Source organism: Schistocerca cancellata, chromosome 2, assembly GCF_023864275.1.
Source record: "Schistocerca cancellata isolate TAMUIC-IGC-003103 chromosome 2, iqSchCanc2.1, whole genome shotgun sequence".
Lineage (NCBI taxonomy): Eukaryota > Metazoa > Arthropoda > Insecta > Orthoptera > Acrididae > Schistocerca > Schistocerca cancellata.
The window spans coordinates 515,729,575-515,744,386 of NC_064627.1; the positions used below are offsets into that span (position 1 = coordinate 515,729,575).

Here is a 14,812-nt window from a genome sequence, read left to right on the forward strand (position 1 = left end):
TGGCTGGGCCAATGTGGTTGCATCAGGAACAAATTTATGTTAGTACATAATCTTTCTGAGAAAGGCTTGCAACTCTTTGACATTGGTAGGATGCAGCAAAGATGTAATGGCATCGCCTTGTTGGCTTAAAGACTTGAACCAGCAAGCAAGACTTCATAACCGAGATAGATGATAGATGGCTGAAAAATTGTGATTTGTCCAAGTTACATTTCAAAGCAGCAGCCTGTGGCACTGTGAACAAGGCATGACAGTTCCACAAATGTTCATCTATTGAGGAACCTCAGACCACACAATACCATACAGTTGGTAAATGCACCTGGGCACAGAGGCAAAAAGTTGCTCCAAAAATCATTGCAAAATGGCAAGGGTGCTAGCCATGTAGGATGGCAGCTGCTGGTATTGATATAACTCGAAGGGGGTATTCACTACTAGGACATATTCAGAATCTTTATCTAGAGGCAGTTGTAAGTAGGATTCTGACAAATCTATTTTGGAAAAATATTGGCCCCTGGAAAGCCATACTAAGAGTTCATCTGAACAGGGTAAGAGAGAGGTGTCAGTAACAGAATGTAAATTTATAGACACTTTAAAGTTACCACAGAGCCAAATGCTGTCTTAGGTTTTTTGACAATTGCCAACAGAGTAACCATTCACTACAGGAGAGAGGCATCATAACACCCAAAAACGTAAGTTGATCTAGTTCCAATCTAACTTTCTCCCATGAAGCTACCTGGTCTGAGTGGGCACGAAAAAAAATGGGGGCACGCCTTCAGTTTCATTGTGATGTGAGTCTTAAAATCGGTAGCACACCCTAACCTCCCAGAAAACAGGGAGGTATGTTCCAAGCTGAGCGTGTGCAGTTAATGGTACAGAAGCTGAACCGATTCCAGATGCACTTCTCTAGAAAGAGAGAACCCAAAAATTTTGAAGGAACTTAACCCAAATAAGTTTCCAGTTTGGCATCATCCACTACTAGAAAGATTAAAGGCCAAGCAACTGTTATGTACACTACAGAAGTTGGAAACTATCCCAATATCCTCACTAACTGATGAGATGTAGGGACCAACCCTTGTGATCCAAGATCAACGTAGATTTAAGAATTTAACAACATCACTAATTGCATTTTTAAAATTTTGTCCATCACAATTACTTCATTGTAAAGTTTGTTTGGGGCTACCGTTACTTGGGAAATACTATTCACATCCAGGTTCATGTATGGTGAAGGAGGGAGAGTTGCACGCACGCACGCACGCACGCACGCGCGCGCACACACACACACACACACACACACACACACACACACACACACACACACACACACACAATATGTCCCCCTCTCTCTCCCTTTTTTTATTTTTTTTTTCAACGGTTGAACATTGATTTGGGCACGCTGTCCACTCATGTTGAACAAAACAATAAGGGCACTTTGGAAGAGGAGCACATGGCTCCCGTTGTGACACAGACTGCTGCTGCTTAGCGTGGAGCTGCCCCATGCGGCACGGTGGCCATGGTTGCTATGTCATCTCCTTGCCCATGAGCTAACCGATGGTGGCCAAGGAGAGGAAACAATGACGGATGCTTCACATCATGCTTCTATCAATTTCCTACTGCCCTAGATACTTCAAAAGCCTGAGCAATATTCAGAACATCTGTGAGAGAGGGATTTCACATTGTACAGCATGTTGATGAACTTTCCTATCAGAAGCCAGGCATATAATAGGTTGTAAATAAGTTATACACAACTGCAACCAGTAACTTTTTCAATAATAATGCTTTATTACATTAACCGGTTTTTGAACCCTTTCAGGTTCATCTTCAGATGATTTAAGGAGGATCCGGGAAGTTACATCATTACTGGTAGTAGCATAATGCTGGGTGCTGGTTCTATGGCAGAAAGATGGGTCACACTTTAATGTATCGTCATGACTATACCTTATCTGTCGATATGGATGTAAATTTAGTTTTTACTTACTGTGACAGTATAGGCGGCTTTTTTCGTATCTGTCTGCCTCCATTTTGGTGTCCTGAACACTTTCACACGAACTATATTAGTTCACACTTTAACAGTGACACTTTACCAGCATCCAGCATGCGCTTTACAACTGTTGCTTATAACAAAGATCTTGACAGAGAGATATGGCATAAGCCTACTTTGTACAGAGATGTGATTTGTTGTTCTTTACATGTGTTGAAGTCGATATAAGGACAAGTTTTTTATCAGAATGCCGATAACATGAGAGCACTAGATGAAATAATAATAAATTACTACAAGAACAAATGTCAGGTGATCTGATATGTTATTTCTACTTGTATGTTACAGGCAGTTTATATATATAAACAAAGATAATGTGACTTACCAAATGAAAATGCTGGCAGGTCGACAGACACACAGACGAACACAAACATACACACAAAATTCAAGCTTTCGCAACAAACTGTTGCCTCATCAGGAAAGAGGGAAGGAGAGGGAAAGACGAAAGGATGTGGATTTTAAGGGAGAGGGTAAGGAGTCATTCCAGTCCCGGGAGCGGAAAGACTTACCTTAGGGTCTGCTTGTGTCTGTGTATATGCGGATGGATGTGTGTGTGTGTGCGAGTTTATACCTGTCCTTTTTTCCCCCTAAGGTAAGTCTTTCCGCTCCCGGGATTGAAATGACTCCTTACCCTCCCCCTTAAAACCCAAATCCTTTTGTCTTTCCCTCTCCTTCCCTCTTTCCTGACGAGGCAACCGTTGGTTGCGAAAGCTAGAATTTTGTGTGTATGTTTGTGTTTGTTTGTGTGTCTATCGACCTGCCAGCACTTTTGTTAGGTAAGTCTCATCATCTTTCTTTTTAGATATATTTTTCCCACGTGGAATGTTTTCCTCCATTATATTCATATATACACTCCTGGAAATGGAAAAAAGAACACATTGACACCGGTGTGTCAGACCCACCATACTTCCTCCGGACACTGCGAGAGGGCTGTACAAGCAATGATCACATGCACGGCACAGCGGACACACCAGGAACCGCGGTGTTGGCCGTCGAATGGCGCTAGCTGCGCAGCATTTGTGCACCGCCGCCGTCAGTGTCAGCAAGTTTGCCGTGGCATACGGAGCTCCATCGCAGTCTTTAACACTGGTAGCATGCCGCGACAGCGTGGACGTGAACCGTATGTGCAGTTGACAGACTTTGAGTGAGGGCGTATAGTGGTCATGCGGGAGGCCGGGTGGACGTACCGCCGAATTGCTCAACACGTGGGGCATGAGGTCTCCACAGTACATTGATGTTGTCGCCAGTGGTCGGCGGAAGGTGCATGTGCCCGTCGACCTGGGACCGGACCGCAGCGACGCACGGATGCACGCCAAGACCGTAGGATCCTACGCAGTGCCGTAGGGTACCGCACCGCCACTTCCCAGCAAATTAGGGACACTGTTGCTCCTGGGGTATCGGCGAGGACCATTCGCAACCGTCTCCATGAAGCTGGGCTACGGTCCCGCACATCGTTAGGCCGTCTTCCGCTCACGCCCCAACATCGTGCAGCCCGCCTCCAGTGGTGTCGCGACAGGCGTGAATGGAGGGACGAATGGAGACGTGTCGTCTTCAGCGATGAGAGTTGCTTCTGCCTTGGTGCCAATGATGGTCGTATGCGTGTTTGGCGCCGTGCAGGTGAGCGCCACAATCAGGACTGCATACGACCGAGGCACACAGGGCCAACACCCGGCATCATGGTGTGGGGAGCGATCTCCTACACTGGCCGTACACCACTGGTGATCGTCGAGGGGACACTGAATAGTGCACGGTACATCCAAACCGTCATCGAACCCATCGTTCTACCATTCCTAGACCGGCAAGGGAACTTGCTGTTCCAACAGGACAATGCACGTCCGCATGTATCCCGTGCCACCCAACGTGCTCTAGAAGGTGTAAGTCAACTACCCTGGCCAGCAAGATCTCCGGATCTGTCCCCCATTGAGCATGTTTGGGACTGGATGAAGCGTCGTCTCACGCGGTCTGCACGTCCAGCACGAACGCTGGTCCAACTGAGGCGCCAGGTGGAAATGGCATGGCAAGCCGTTCCACAGGACTACATCCAGCATCTCTACGATCGTCTCCATGGGAGAATAGCAGCCTGCATTGCTGCGAAAGGTGGATATACACTGTACTAGTGCCGACATTGTGCATGCTCTGTTGCCTGTGTCTATGTGCCTGTGGTTCTGTCAGTGTGATCATGTGATGTATCTGACCCCAGGAATGTGTCAATAAAGTTTCCCCAGTAATTTATTATTATTTCATCTAGTGCTCTCATGTTATCGGCATTCTGATAAAAAACTTGTCCTTATATCGACTTTAACACATGTAAAGAACAACAAATCACATCTCTGTACAAAGTAGGCTTATGCCATATCTCTCTGTCAAGATCTTTGTTATAAGCAACAGTTGTAAAGCGCATGCTGGATGCTGGTAAAGTGTCACTGTTAAAGTGTGAACTAATATAGTTCGTGTGAAAGTGTTCAGGACACCAAAATGGAGGCAGACAGATACGAAAAAAGCCGCCTATACTGTCACAGTAAGTAAAAACTAAACTTACATCCATATCGACAGATAAGGTATAGTCATGACGATACATTAAAGTGTGACCCATCTTTCTGCCATAGAACCAGCACCCAGCATTATGCTACTACCAGTAATGATGTAACTTCCCGGATCCTCCCGAAATCATCTGAAGATGAACCTGAAAGGGTTCGAAAACCGGTTAATGTAATAAAGCATTATTATTGAAAAAGTTACTGGTTGCAGTTGTGCATAACGTATTTACATTAATATACAGTCACGGTTCTAAAATATCCGTAATGGATAAGCATAATATAATAGGTTAACAAACCATCAAATCAGCATAGGAGTCATGGTCGGCCTCAGTAACAAAACTGGCACCAATGGCTAAGCCCATGAAGTCCTGCTGCTCAAGCTCTGTAAGACTGATGTAGCCACTTTTGAAAATGGTAGAACTCAACATGAGCAGTGATAACATGAGTACATTTGCAATGACAATTAGAGAGCAACTGACTCGTTTCATCAAAGTAGAGACTGGCAGGTTCCTGAAGAGAAGCTAGCTGATGGGAAAGGTGATAAACGTGAGGAGATATCCATGACAGAAATTAAGGCTTACAAAAATTGGGATCAATGATTCTAAAAACTTGAAAATGTTTTTCATGGAGTTTCTCATATGCATCCCAATCTTCTGCAAAATCATCCACTGGAGGAAATGGTGGACATTGCATCAATGGTGGTGGAACCTAGTGTGTCAACGAGGTTGCCAAATTGTTTAGTGCCAAAGGGAGAATCTGCTGCTGATTGTTGAGAACTCAAATTCAGCAAGAAATTGAAGAACTTCTTTCAATGATACGTTGGCTGTATATTGAATCAAAGAAACAAAACACGCAGAATAGAAAAGCAAACTCATCGCCAAGTATGTTGTAATGTTGCACAGACACAGTCTCAGAAGTAACACCAGCCAAGTTTTATTCTGCTTCCACATGAAGAGAACCACAACAATACTGAACGAAGTACAGAACAGTAGAAGGTCTCATAACTGAAAAACACATCAATATACAGTCTTATAGCGGAGCATACAATAAGCAAGTAAACATAAGTGATGTGAGGGCCCAGTGTGCTGGGCTTTATACTGGGCTGTCGGTGCACAGCACAGCATTTGCTGCACTCAAAGCTGGCCACAGAGGCACCTGTATCACACACTGTTTGATTACATGCACTCACACTACAAAGTTACAACACTTTGCCCTCCTCCTGATAAGAACGTTTTTAAAAATTCATGAAGATCGAACTCAACGACAATTTTTTCATTTCTATGCGGGCTGTCTTGTTTGAGTCATTGATATGCCGGCAGTTATGTGGACACTTACCTTCTGCCATAAGCACTATGTAATTATGGTTTACTTCAATGTGAATCACACAAAATTTATCAAAATATTCTGTGCAGTACACTGTCTGATCAAAAGTATCCAGTCGCACTTATGTAACGCAACGAGATGTCATGAGAAGTGGACCCACCAGTATAAAAAGAGGAGGAGAGTCCTCTGCTATCAGTAGAGGAGCAGTAACAGCAAAATGAGTCAGTCAGAACATCCTCTGGGATGAGTCAGAATATCACTTTCGCTCTACACCCCAGGGTCCAATTTCACTACCTTCTCTGGTTCTTGATCCTGTGGGAGAATGAGCTGCCATTTCCCCATTTCTCCTCCAGACACTTCACTGAAAGTGTCCCAGTAGAGTTCAAGCCATGATAAAAGTGAAGGGTGGACATATCCCATATTAATAGGTGTTCACATACTTATGATCAGGTTGCGTATATGATCTTGATGTGCGGTTTTGAATGTATAAACCATCTAGATGGAAAGAAATGTGTTGAAAGTTCTTATTTGGCAGGCAGTTATTTAAAAATACTGTTATGTATACACATTATGTTTGTGAGGACAACACAGCCACGTGGGAAGCAACATAATTGCACTTCCACAAAGCACACCTTAAGAAAAATGTCTTTACTTACCAAGAAGTTTGGACTTTCTATCAGCTCTCTTGACAAAATAAAGATTTGGCTTCAATTTAGCATACACAGCTGCCTCCAAATAAGATCCAATACAAATTACTGGATTTGATATAATGTTATGAGCAAAAGATTCAAGAGGTGAGCACCACTTCTCAGATGAAGCTATCACTTGTAAAGATACAGATAGTCCTGCTGCTCTTTTCTTTAACGCTTGTTTGCATTCTGCAAGAATAAGCTTCACCTGGAAATTGAATCACAAAAAAACCTCTCTAAATGAATGAAATAAAAGTACATAACATTCATCCTAAATATAGAACATTTTCCACTATCACCACAACCATCACAATCACTACCCCCATCTCATCTCATACGCTGTATGGAAACAATCCACTGTTATTTACTATGCCAAAATAATCTGTGTAATACATGATGTTTCTCAATAAAAGGTACAAATTAATACCTGAGAGGAGAAGTAACAAGTAAGGTCTAACAGGAGGTCATTTTAGTCATACAATGCAAAATCCTTTACAGCAAGGTGGGCAACACTAGACCTCCACAACACACATCTGTCAGCTCTTGTGATTCTACAGCACAGTGATCATTAGCCATCAGTACCAGTTCAGTCTCAATGTGTAATCAGGGATTTTTGACAACCACCTTGCAGGATCAGACTTTCTTCTGCAAGGCCTCACAAAAATGATTTATCTGCGTGTAATGCCTCCCCACGAAGCCCATGAGAACGTTATTATGAATTAACAGCTGATATTAAAACTCCCCTGTGATATTAATAACTTGCTTTAAGTAATCATTTATATTAAAATACATGTTCCACGTCACTGGAAAGTGCATGGGAGAGGGTAATTCATGCTCGTGTTAGCCATTCCCTATCTTTTTACATTTGCCAAAGGAACTACATGTTTCTTCTGTTCCATCTTGCTTTGTAGTAACACTCCGTGGTATTGAAATACATATATGAATAACTTGGGAAGAGAAACAAATTCTGAAAGCTGCACACACAGCTATGTTCTTTAACAAATGTGTTAGTTTCAGTGGCTGATAAATGTATACCAAGTTTACATCACAAATATTGTTAATAATAATATGAAATAGGACAGGCTCTTATTCACCACATTGAAGAGGTGCTGAGCAGCAGACAAATTTAAAGGTAAAGTAAGCTACCAGATGGAGAGAATCTTCAGGATATATAAACACACACACACATGTGCACATGCTCACTATCATACACACACAATTCACACATACATGGCCACTCTCACCTCTGAGAATTCAGCAATTAAAATCACAAATAATCAATGTGTCATTTAATTTCATTAGCAGAATTCTGAGAGGACTCAAAAGTAACTCACAATGAATTGTGCCTTACTGTTGTTTGAAAATTTTCACTTGCTTAATGAGAAGTCTAAAATGTTATGTTCACTGGAAAGACATGCTTAGAGCATAAAACAAGAAACAATGAGGCAGTTTCCAGAAAGCCAAATTTGATAAGGCTAGAGGGGAGGGCGGGGGGGGGGGGGGGGGGGAGATATTGATATTTTAGATTACATATTGAATATCTGATTTAATGTTTAACATTATCTCTACCTTGACAGTAACAAAGTGTAATGCACTATTTGGTACCTCCTAAAAAGAGAGCAAGTGAGTGGGAATAGGTATTCAGAAAATATATTAAACTCGACCTTTGCCCTTTTGATTTATGAGGTTCAAATGGTTTCCTGTAAAGTGCCCAATGCCAGCGGTTTACACTGTAAATTTAAAACAATGAATAGCTATCCAAGACAGACTGAAAGAAAAGGATCACTTATTTATACCCGTCCTTGCTGTTTTCATTCAGCTGTTCTTTGTCCTTAAAAACATATCCAACATTTAGTCAAATCTTTCCTAATCAGTCATCTACTGAAGAAGAAACTTCTACTAACATACTATGCAACAGCTTTTTCACACTAGTGTTACAATTTCTAAAAGTTATATTTGGCAGTCTGACTTTTGATTATTCATTTTGCTTCCTCTTTCTTAAAAAAAATTTTGAACACATTATCTTTCAATAAAAGAAACTCTCCACTGCCACTTCACTATGATGCAAATTAGTCAATGGGGAGTAATCATAAATTTAAATTATGAGTAAAATCAAACAATGGACACTCCAGACTGGAATATCAACAATATAAGGAAAAGAATAGATGGCTGCTCACTGTAAAGCTTACACGTTGGTTTGCAGACAGGCACACAAGAATACTGTTACATGTTTAGCTTTCAGCCACAGCTTTCTTCGGAAAGAAACCCGCACGCGCGCGCGCGCGCCCACACCCACCCAACCACCCACCCACCCACCCACCCACCCACCCACCCACCCACCCACCCACCCACCCACACACACACACACACACACACACACACACACACACAAACGCACGCACGATCACCATCTCCAGCAGCTGAAACATTCTGGTCCAATTAGTAATCTATTCTTTTCCTTATACTGTTAAATTATGAGTAACATACAAATATGCTTCAGTTTGCTTACATGCATTTCTATGACGCTAGTATGGTTAAAAGCATTACAGATATAGAGCAAGTTAACTGACAATACATGAATGTGGCTTTATGATAAAGGTATAAACAGAAACTATCAATTACTATCTTACCTCTGAAAGAAATCTGAATGATAAAACATCCACTTCATCCAAAACAAGGTGGCACAACCTACTGAAGTTGACCACAAGAGGACCCTTCTGTAGAAGCCTCCACAAACATTTTGGTGTAGAAACCAAAATATGGCAGCCATTTACCAAATCATTCTGTTTCAGAGAAACAGGAAAATATCTGTAATAGTACATCACAAAGAAAGAAAACTGATCTGTATACAATGATCAAATCCCTGAATTTAAAAAAGAAAGAAAAAAGTTCTATTTGTAGAACTGTCAGTAGACTAATTATTATTCATAAGCATACTGTACAGACTGAGAAGGAAACCCACATATTTCAACATAACACAAAATTAGTCACCTGTGCCCTTACAACACTTTACATGTAAGGAGGTATCTTGTTGTCATGACAGTGTAACAACACAATTCTTTCTCTGTCTGAAAAAAATGATTTACACAGAATAATTACAGTAGAACTACAACCTCATATACAGACAGAAAAAAACTCTACCTATGAAGTGCTAGCTGCAATTAAAAGTCACACAAGTGGACTCTTAAGCATAAGCTTGTCGGGGGGTCTCATCCGAGATGTGGAGGAGGCCCTACCGGCGGCGATAGAGAGCACTGGGTGCACCCGACTGCAAACTGTTGCTCATGTCGGCACCAATGACTCCAGCCGTCTGGGTTCAGAGGTCATCCTCAGTTCGTACAGGCGGTTGGCGGAATTGGTGAAGGCAGAAAGCCTTGCTCGCGGGGTGAAATCAGAGCTAACTATTTGTAGTATCGTTCCCACAACCGATAGCGGTCCTCTGGTTTGGAGCCGAGTGGAAGGCTTAAACCAGAGGCTCAGACGATTCTGTGGAGATTTGGGGTCCAAATTTCTCGACCTCCGCTATCGGGTGGAGAAATGTAGGGTCCACCCGAATAGTACAGGCATGCACTACACGCCGGAAGCGGCTACAAGGGTAGCGGAGTACGTGTGGAGTGCACATGGGGTTTTTTAGGTTAGAGAATCCCCTCCCTAGGCCCGACAAGACACCACCTGAGACGCAGCAAGGTAGGAGTAGGAAAAATGCAACAGGGAATAACAATATTAATGTGCTAATAGTAAACTGCAGGAGCGTCTACAGAAAGGTCCCAGAACTGCTCTCATTAATAAACGGTCACAACGCCCATATAGTACTAGGGACAGAAAGTTGGCTGAAACCAGACGTAAACAGTAATGAAATCCTAAACTCAGATTGGAATGTATACCGCAGAGACAGGCTGGACAGTGAAGGGGGAGGCATGTTTATAGCGATAAGAAGTGCAATAGTATCGAAGGAAATTGACGGAGATCCGAAATGTGAAATGATTTGGGTGAAAGTCAGGGTTAAAGCAGGCTCAGACATGGTAATTGGATGTCTCTATAGGCCCCCTGGCTCAGCAGCTGTTGTGGCTGAGCACCTGAAGGATAATTTGGAAAATATTTCGAGTAGATTTCCCCACCATGTTATAGTTCTGGGTGGAGATTTTAATTTGCCGGATATAGACTGGGAGACTCAGACGTTCATAACGGGTGGCAGGGACAAAGAATCCAGTGAAATTTTTTTTAAGTGCTTTATCTGAAAACTACCTTGAGCAGTTAACAGAGAACCGACTCGTGGCGATAACATATTAGACCTTCTGGTGACAAACAGACCCGAACTATTTGAAAAAGTTAACTCAGAACAGGGAATCAGCGATCATAAAGCGGTTACGGCATCGATGATTTCAGCGGTAAATAGGAATATTAAAAAGGGTAGGAAGATTTTTCTGTTTAGAAAAAGTGACAAAAAGCAGATTTCAGAGTACCTGTTGGCTCAACACGAAAGTTTTGTCTCAAGTACAGATAGTGTTGAGGATCAGTGGACAAAGTTCAAAACCGTCGTACATAATGCGTTAGATGAGTATGTGCCAAGCAAGATCGTAAGAGATGGAAAAGAGCCACCGTGGTACAACAACCGAGTTAGAAAACTGCTGCGGAAGCAAAGGGAACTTCACAGCAAACATAAACATAGCCAAAGCCTTGCAGACAAACAAAAATTACGCGAAGCGAAATGTAGTTTGAGGAGGGCTATGCGAGAGGCATTCAATGAATTCGAAAGTAAAGTTCTATGTACTGACTTGGCAGAAAATCCTAAGAAATTTTGGTCTTATGTCAAAGCGGTAGGTGGATCAAAACAAAATGTCCAGACACTCTGTGACCAAAATGGTACTGAAACAGAGGATGGCAGACTAAAGGCCGAAATACTAAATGTCTTTTTCCAAAGTTGTTTCACAGAGGAAGATTGCACTGTAGTTCCTTCTCTAGATTGTCGCACAGATGACAAAATGGTAGATATCGAAATAGACGACAGAGGGATAGAGAAACAATTAAAATCGCTCAAAAGAGGAAAGGCCTCTGGACCTGATGGGATACCAGTTCAATTTTACACAGAGTACGCGAAGGAACTTGCCCCCCTTCTTGCAGCGGTGTACCGAAGGTCTCTAGAAGAGCGTAGCGTTCCAAAGGATTGGAAAAGGGCACAGGTCATCCCCATTTTCAAGAATGTAAGTCGAACAGATGTGCAGAACTATAGACCTATATCTCTAACGTCGATCAGTTGTAGAATTTTGGAACACGTATTGTGTTCGAGTATAATGACTTTTCTGGAGACTAGAAATCTACTCTGTAGGAATCAGCATGGGTTTCAAAAAAGACGGTCATCTGAAACCCAGCTCGCGCTATTCGTCCACGAGACTCAGAGGGCCATAGACACGGGTTCACAGGTAGATGCCGTGTTTCTTGACTTCCGCAAGGTGTTCGATACAGTTCCCCACAGTCGTTTAATGAACAAAGTAAGAGCATATGGACTATCAGACCAATTGTATGATTGGATTGAGGAGTTCCTAGATAACAGGACGCAGCATGTCATTCTCAATGGAGAGAAGTACTCCGAAGTGAGTGTGATTTCAGGTGTGCCGCAGGGGAGTGTCATAGGACCGTTGCTATTCACAATATACATAAATGACCTGGTGGATGACATCGGAAGTTCACTGAGGCTCTTTGCAGATGATGCTGTGGTGTATCGAGAGGTTGTAACAATGGAAAATTGTACTGAAATGCAGGAGGATCTGCAGCGAATTGACGCATGGTGCAGGGAATGGCAACTGAATCTCAATGTAGACAAGTGTAATGTGCTGCGAATACACAGAAAGATAGATCCTGTATCATTTAGCTACAAAATAGCAGGTCAGCAACTGGAAGCAGTTAATACCATAAATTATCTGGGAGTACGCAATAGGAGTGATTTAAAATGGAATGATCATATAAAGTTGATCGTCGGTAAAGCAGATGCCAGACTGAGATTCATTGGAAGAATCCTAAGGAAATGCAATCCGAAAACAAAGGAAGTAGGTTACAGTACGCTTGTTCGCCCACTGCTTGAATACTGCTCAGCAGTGTGGGATCCGTACCAGATAGGGTTGATAGAAGATATAGAGAAGATCCAACGGAGAGCAGCGCGCTTCGTTACAGGATCATTTAGTAATCGCGAAAGCGTTACAGAGATGATAGATAAACTCCAGTGGAAGACTCCGCAGGAGAGACGCTTAGTAGCTCGGTACGGGCTTTTGTCAAAGTTTCGAGAACATACCTTCACCAAAGAGTCAAGCAGTATATTGCTCCCTCCTACGTATATCTCGCGAAGAGACCATGAGGATAAAATCAGAGAGATTAGAGCCCACACAGAGGCATACCAACAATCCTTCTTTCCACGAACAATACGAGACTGGAATAGAAGGGAGAACCGATTGAGGTACTCAAGGTACCCTCCGCCACACACCGTCAGGTGGCTTGCGGAGTATGGATGTAGATGTAGATGTAGAAGAGAGGAAATGAGACTAGCCAGAGATTAGATAGGCACGTCATCTTACACCTCAAACTCTTGGTAAAGAAAATCATATACTTGGGAGTCAAACTGACTGATGCAAGACAAGCCACAATAATGATGTTGGTGTTTTTTTTTATTATTATACACTCTGCTAAGCCAAAACATTACAACCACTGCACATCATGAGGTTGGATGCCGCCTAGTGACTTAACATGCTATGGAAGGCATGTAAGTGCAGCAGAGATGGATGAGGAATCACCGTAGCAAAGATATGGGCTGAAAACGGGGAAATCCACTGCGGTAAGTGACTTTGTCAGAGGACAGAATATTATTATGCAAAGCCAGTGAATGAGTATCTTAAAAACGGTCAAGCTGATCAAACGTTCACATGTTACTGTTTTAAGCATCTACAGAAAGAGGTAGAAGGTCAGTGAAACTACCACTAGGCACTAAATGGTTGGACATCCAAGACTATTCACAGAACATGGGATTTGGAGGCTTGTCTGCTCTTTAAAGTAAGATAGATGGTGATATGTTGCATCTCTGCTGAAAGAGCACAATGATGGTGCACGCACAAGTATTTCGGTGCACACCATACATTGAACATTTTTGGACATGGAGCGCTGCAGCAGATCACCCCTACACGTTCACATTTGACCCAACAACACCATAAATTATGATTGCAGCGGGCATGGGACCATCGGGATTCGAATGTTGAGCAATGGAAACATGTCGGTTCTTTGAATAAATCACATTTCTTCTGCACTAGGTTGATGGTCTTCTCCACAAACGCCATCATCGATGCTAACAGTAGCCCAAAACGAGCTGTGAGCAATGGACACAGGCTGGCAGGAACAGCATTATGCTACAGAAGACATTTTCCTGCACTTGCACAGGACATGTGGCAGCAATCAAGGACATGCTGACAGCTGCAAACCACCTGCATTTCTTCATGCTTGATCTCTTCCCTGATGGCTATGTCGTCTTTCAGCAGTATAATTATCCATGTCTCGGAGTCACAACTGTGCTAAACAGTGGTTTGACAAGTTTTATAGTGAGCTCACGTTGATGTCTTGGTGACCAAATTCGGCTGATGTAAATCCTATGGAACCCATCTAGGTCACTATCGGGCATCATCACCACGTATGCAAATCAGCGGTCCATTATTTATGTGAATTACATGACCTGTGCCTAGACATCTCTCGTCACATATCTCCGCAAAGCTACCAACAAACTGTCGGATCTGTGATATGCAGAATCAGTAAGGTATTTCATTCCGAGATGGACAAACAAGTTATTGAGCAGGTGTTCATCTGTGTACACAGTCATGGTCTTCTCAATACAGATGAATACAACAACATGACCCAAAAACAGTGTGTACAAGACATCAAAATGACAGAAATGTGAGACAAAAAATGTTCCTCCAAAGCAAGGCAAACATTTATTGTAAGCAGTTTGGAGGAAAGCCAGTGAGAGTTGATGCAAGGAGTGGAGAAACAGTCCTCTGCCTTGGTACTTTCCAACTTGCGGCTGACTACAGTCTGTACCATTCGCCATCTGAAAAATATTGCCTTAGAAGATGACTTCACTGTCAGCTATGCTCCGCATTTCCCTGTGTATGTTCTCCAGTTTTAATTTTTATTTACAATACCAGTTCCAAAACAGAAAATTGCTGTAAAATGTGGGTGCAGGTATCACAACCCTATTG

The 14,812-nt window shown here is 42.6% G+C and overlaps 1 protein-coding gene across 2 annotated transcripts in view; it reads right to left on the reverse strand.

The window, feature by feature from the left end:
* LOC126162064 (putative ATP-dependent RNA helicase TDRD12) overlaps positions 1-14,812 on the reverse strand; it is a 429,957-nt gene that overhangs the window by 198,904 nt on the left and 216,241 nt on the right. For both annotated transcript variants that reach the window (XM_049918325.1, XM_049918324.1), the window contains exons 10-11: positions 9,212-9,364; positions 6,549-6,789 (exon numbers count right to left, since the gene is read on the reverse strand). In XM_049918325.1, coding sequence (XP_049774282.1) covers positions 6,549-6,789; positions 9,212-9,364 — 394 coding nt within the window. The remainder of the gene's footprint in view (positions 1-6,548; positions 6,790-9,211; positions 9,365-14,812) is intronic.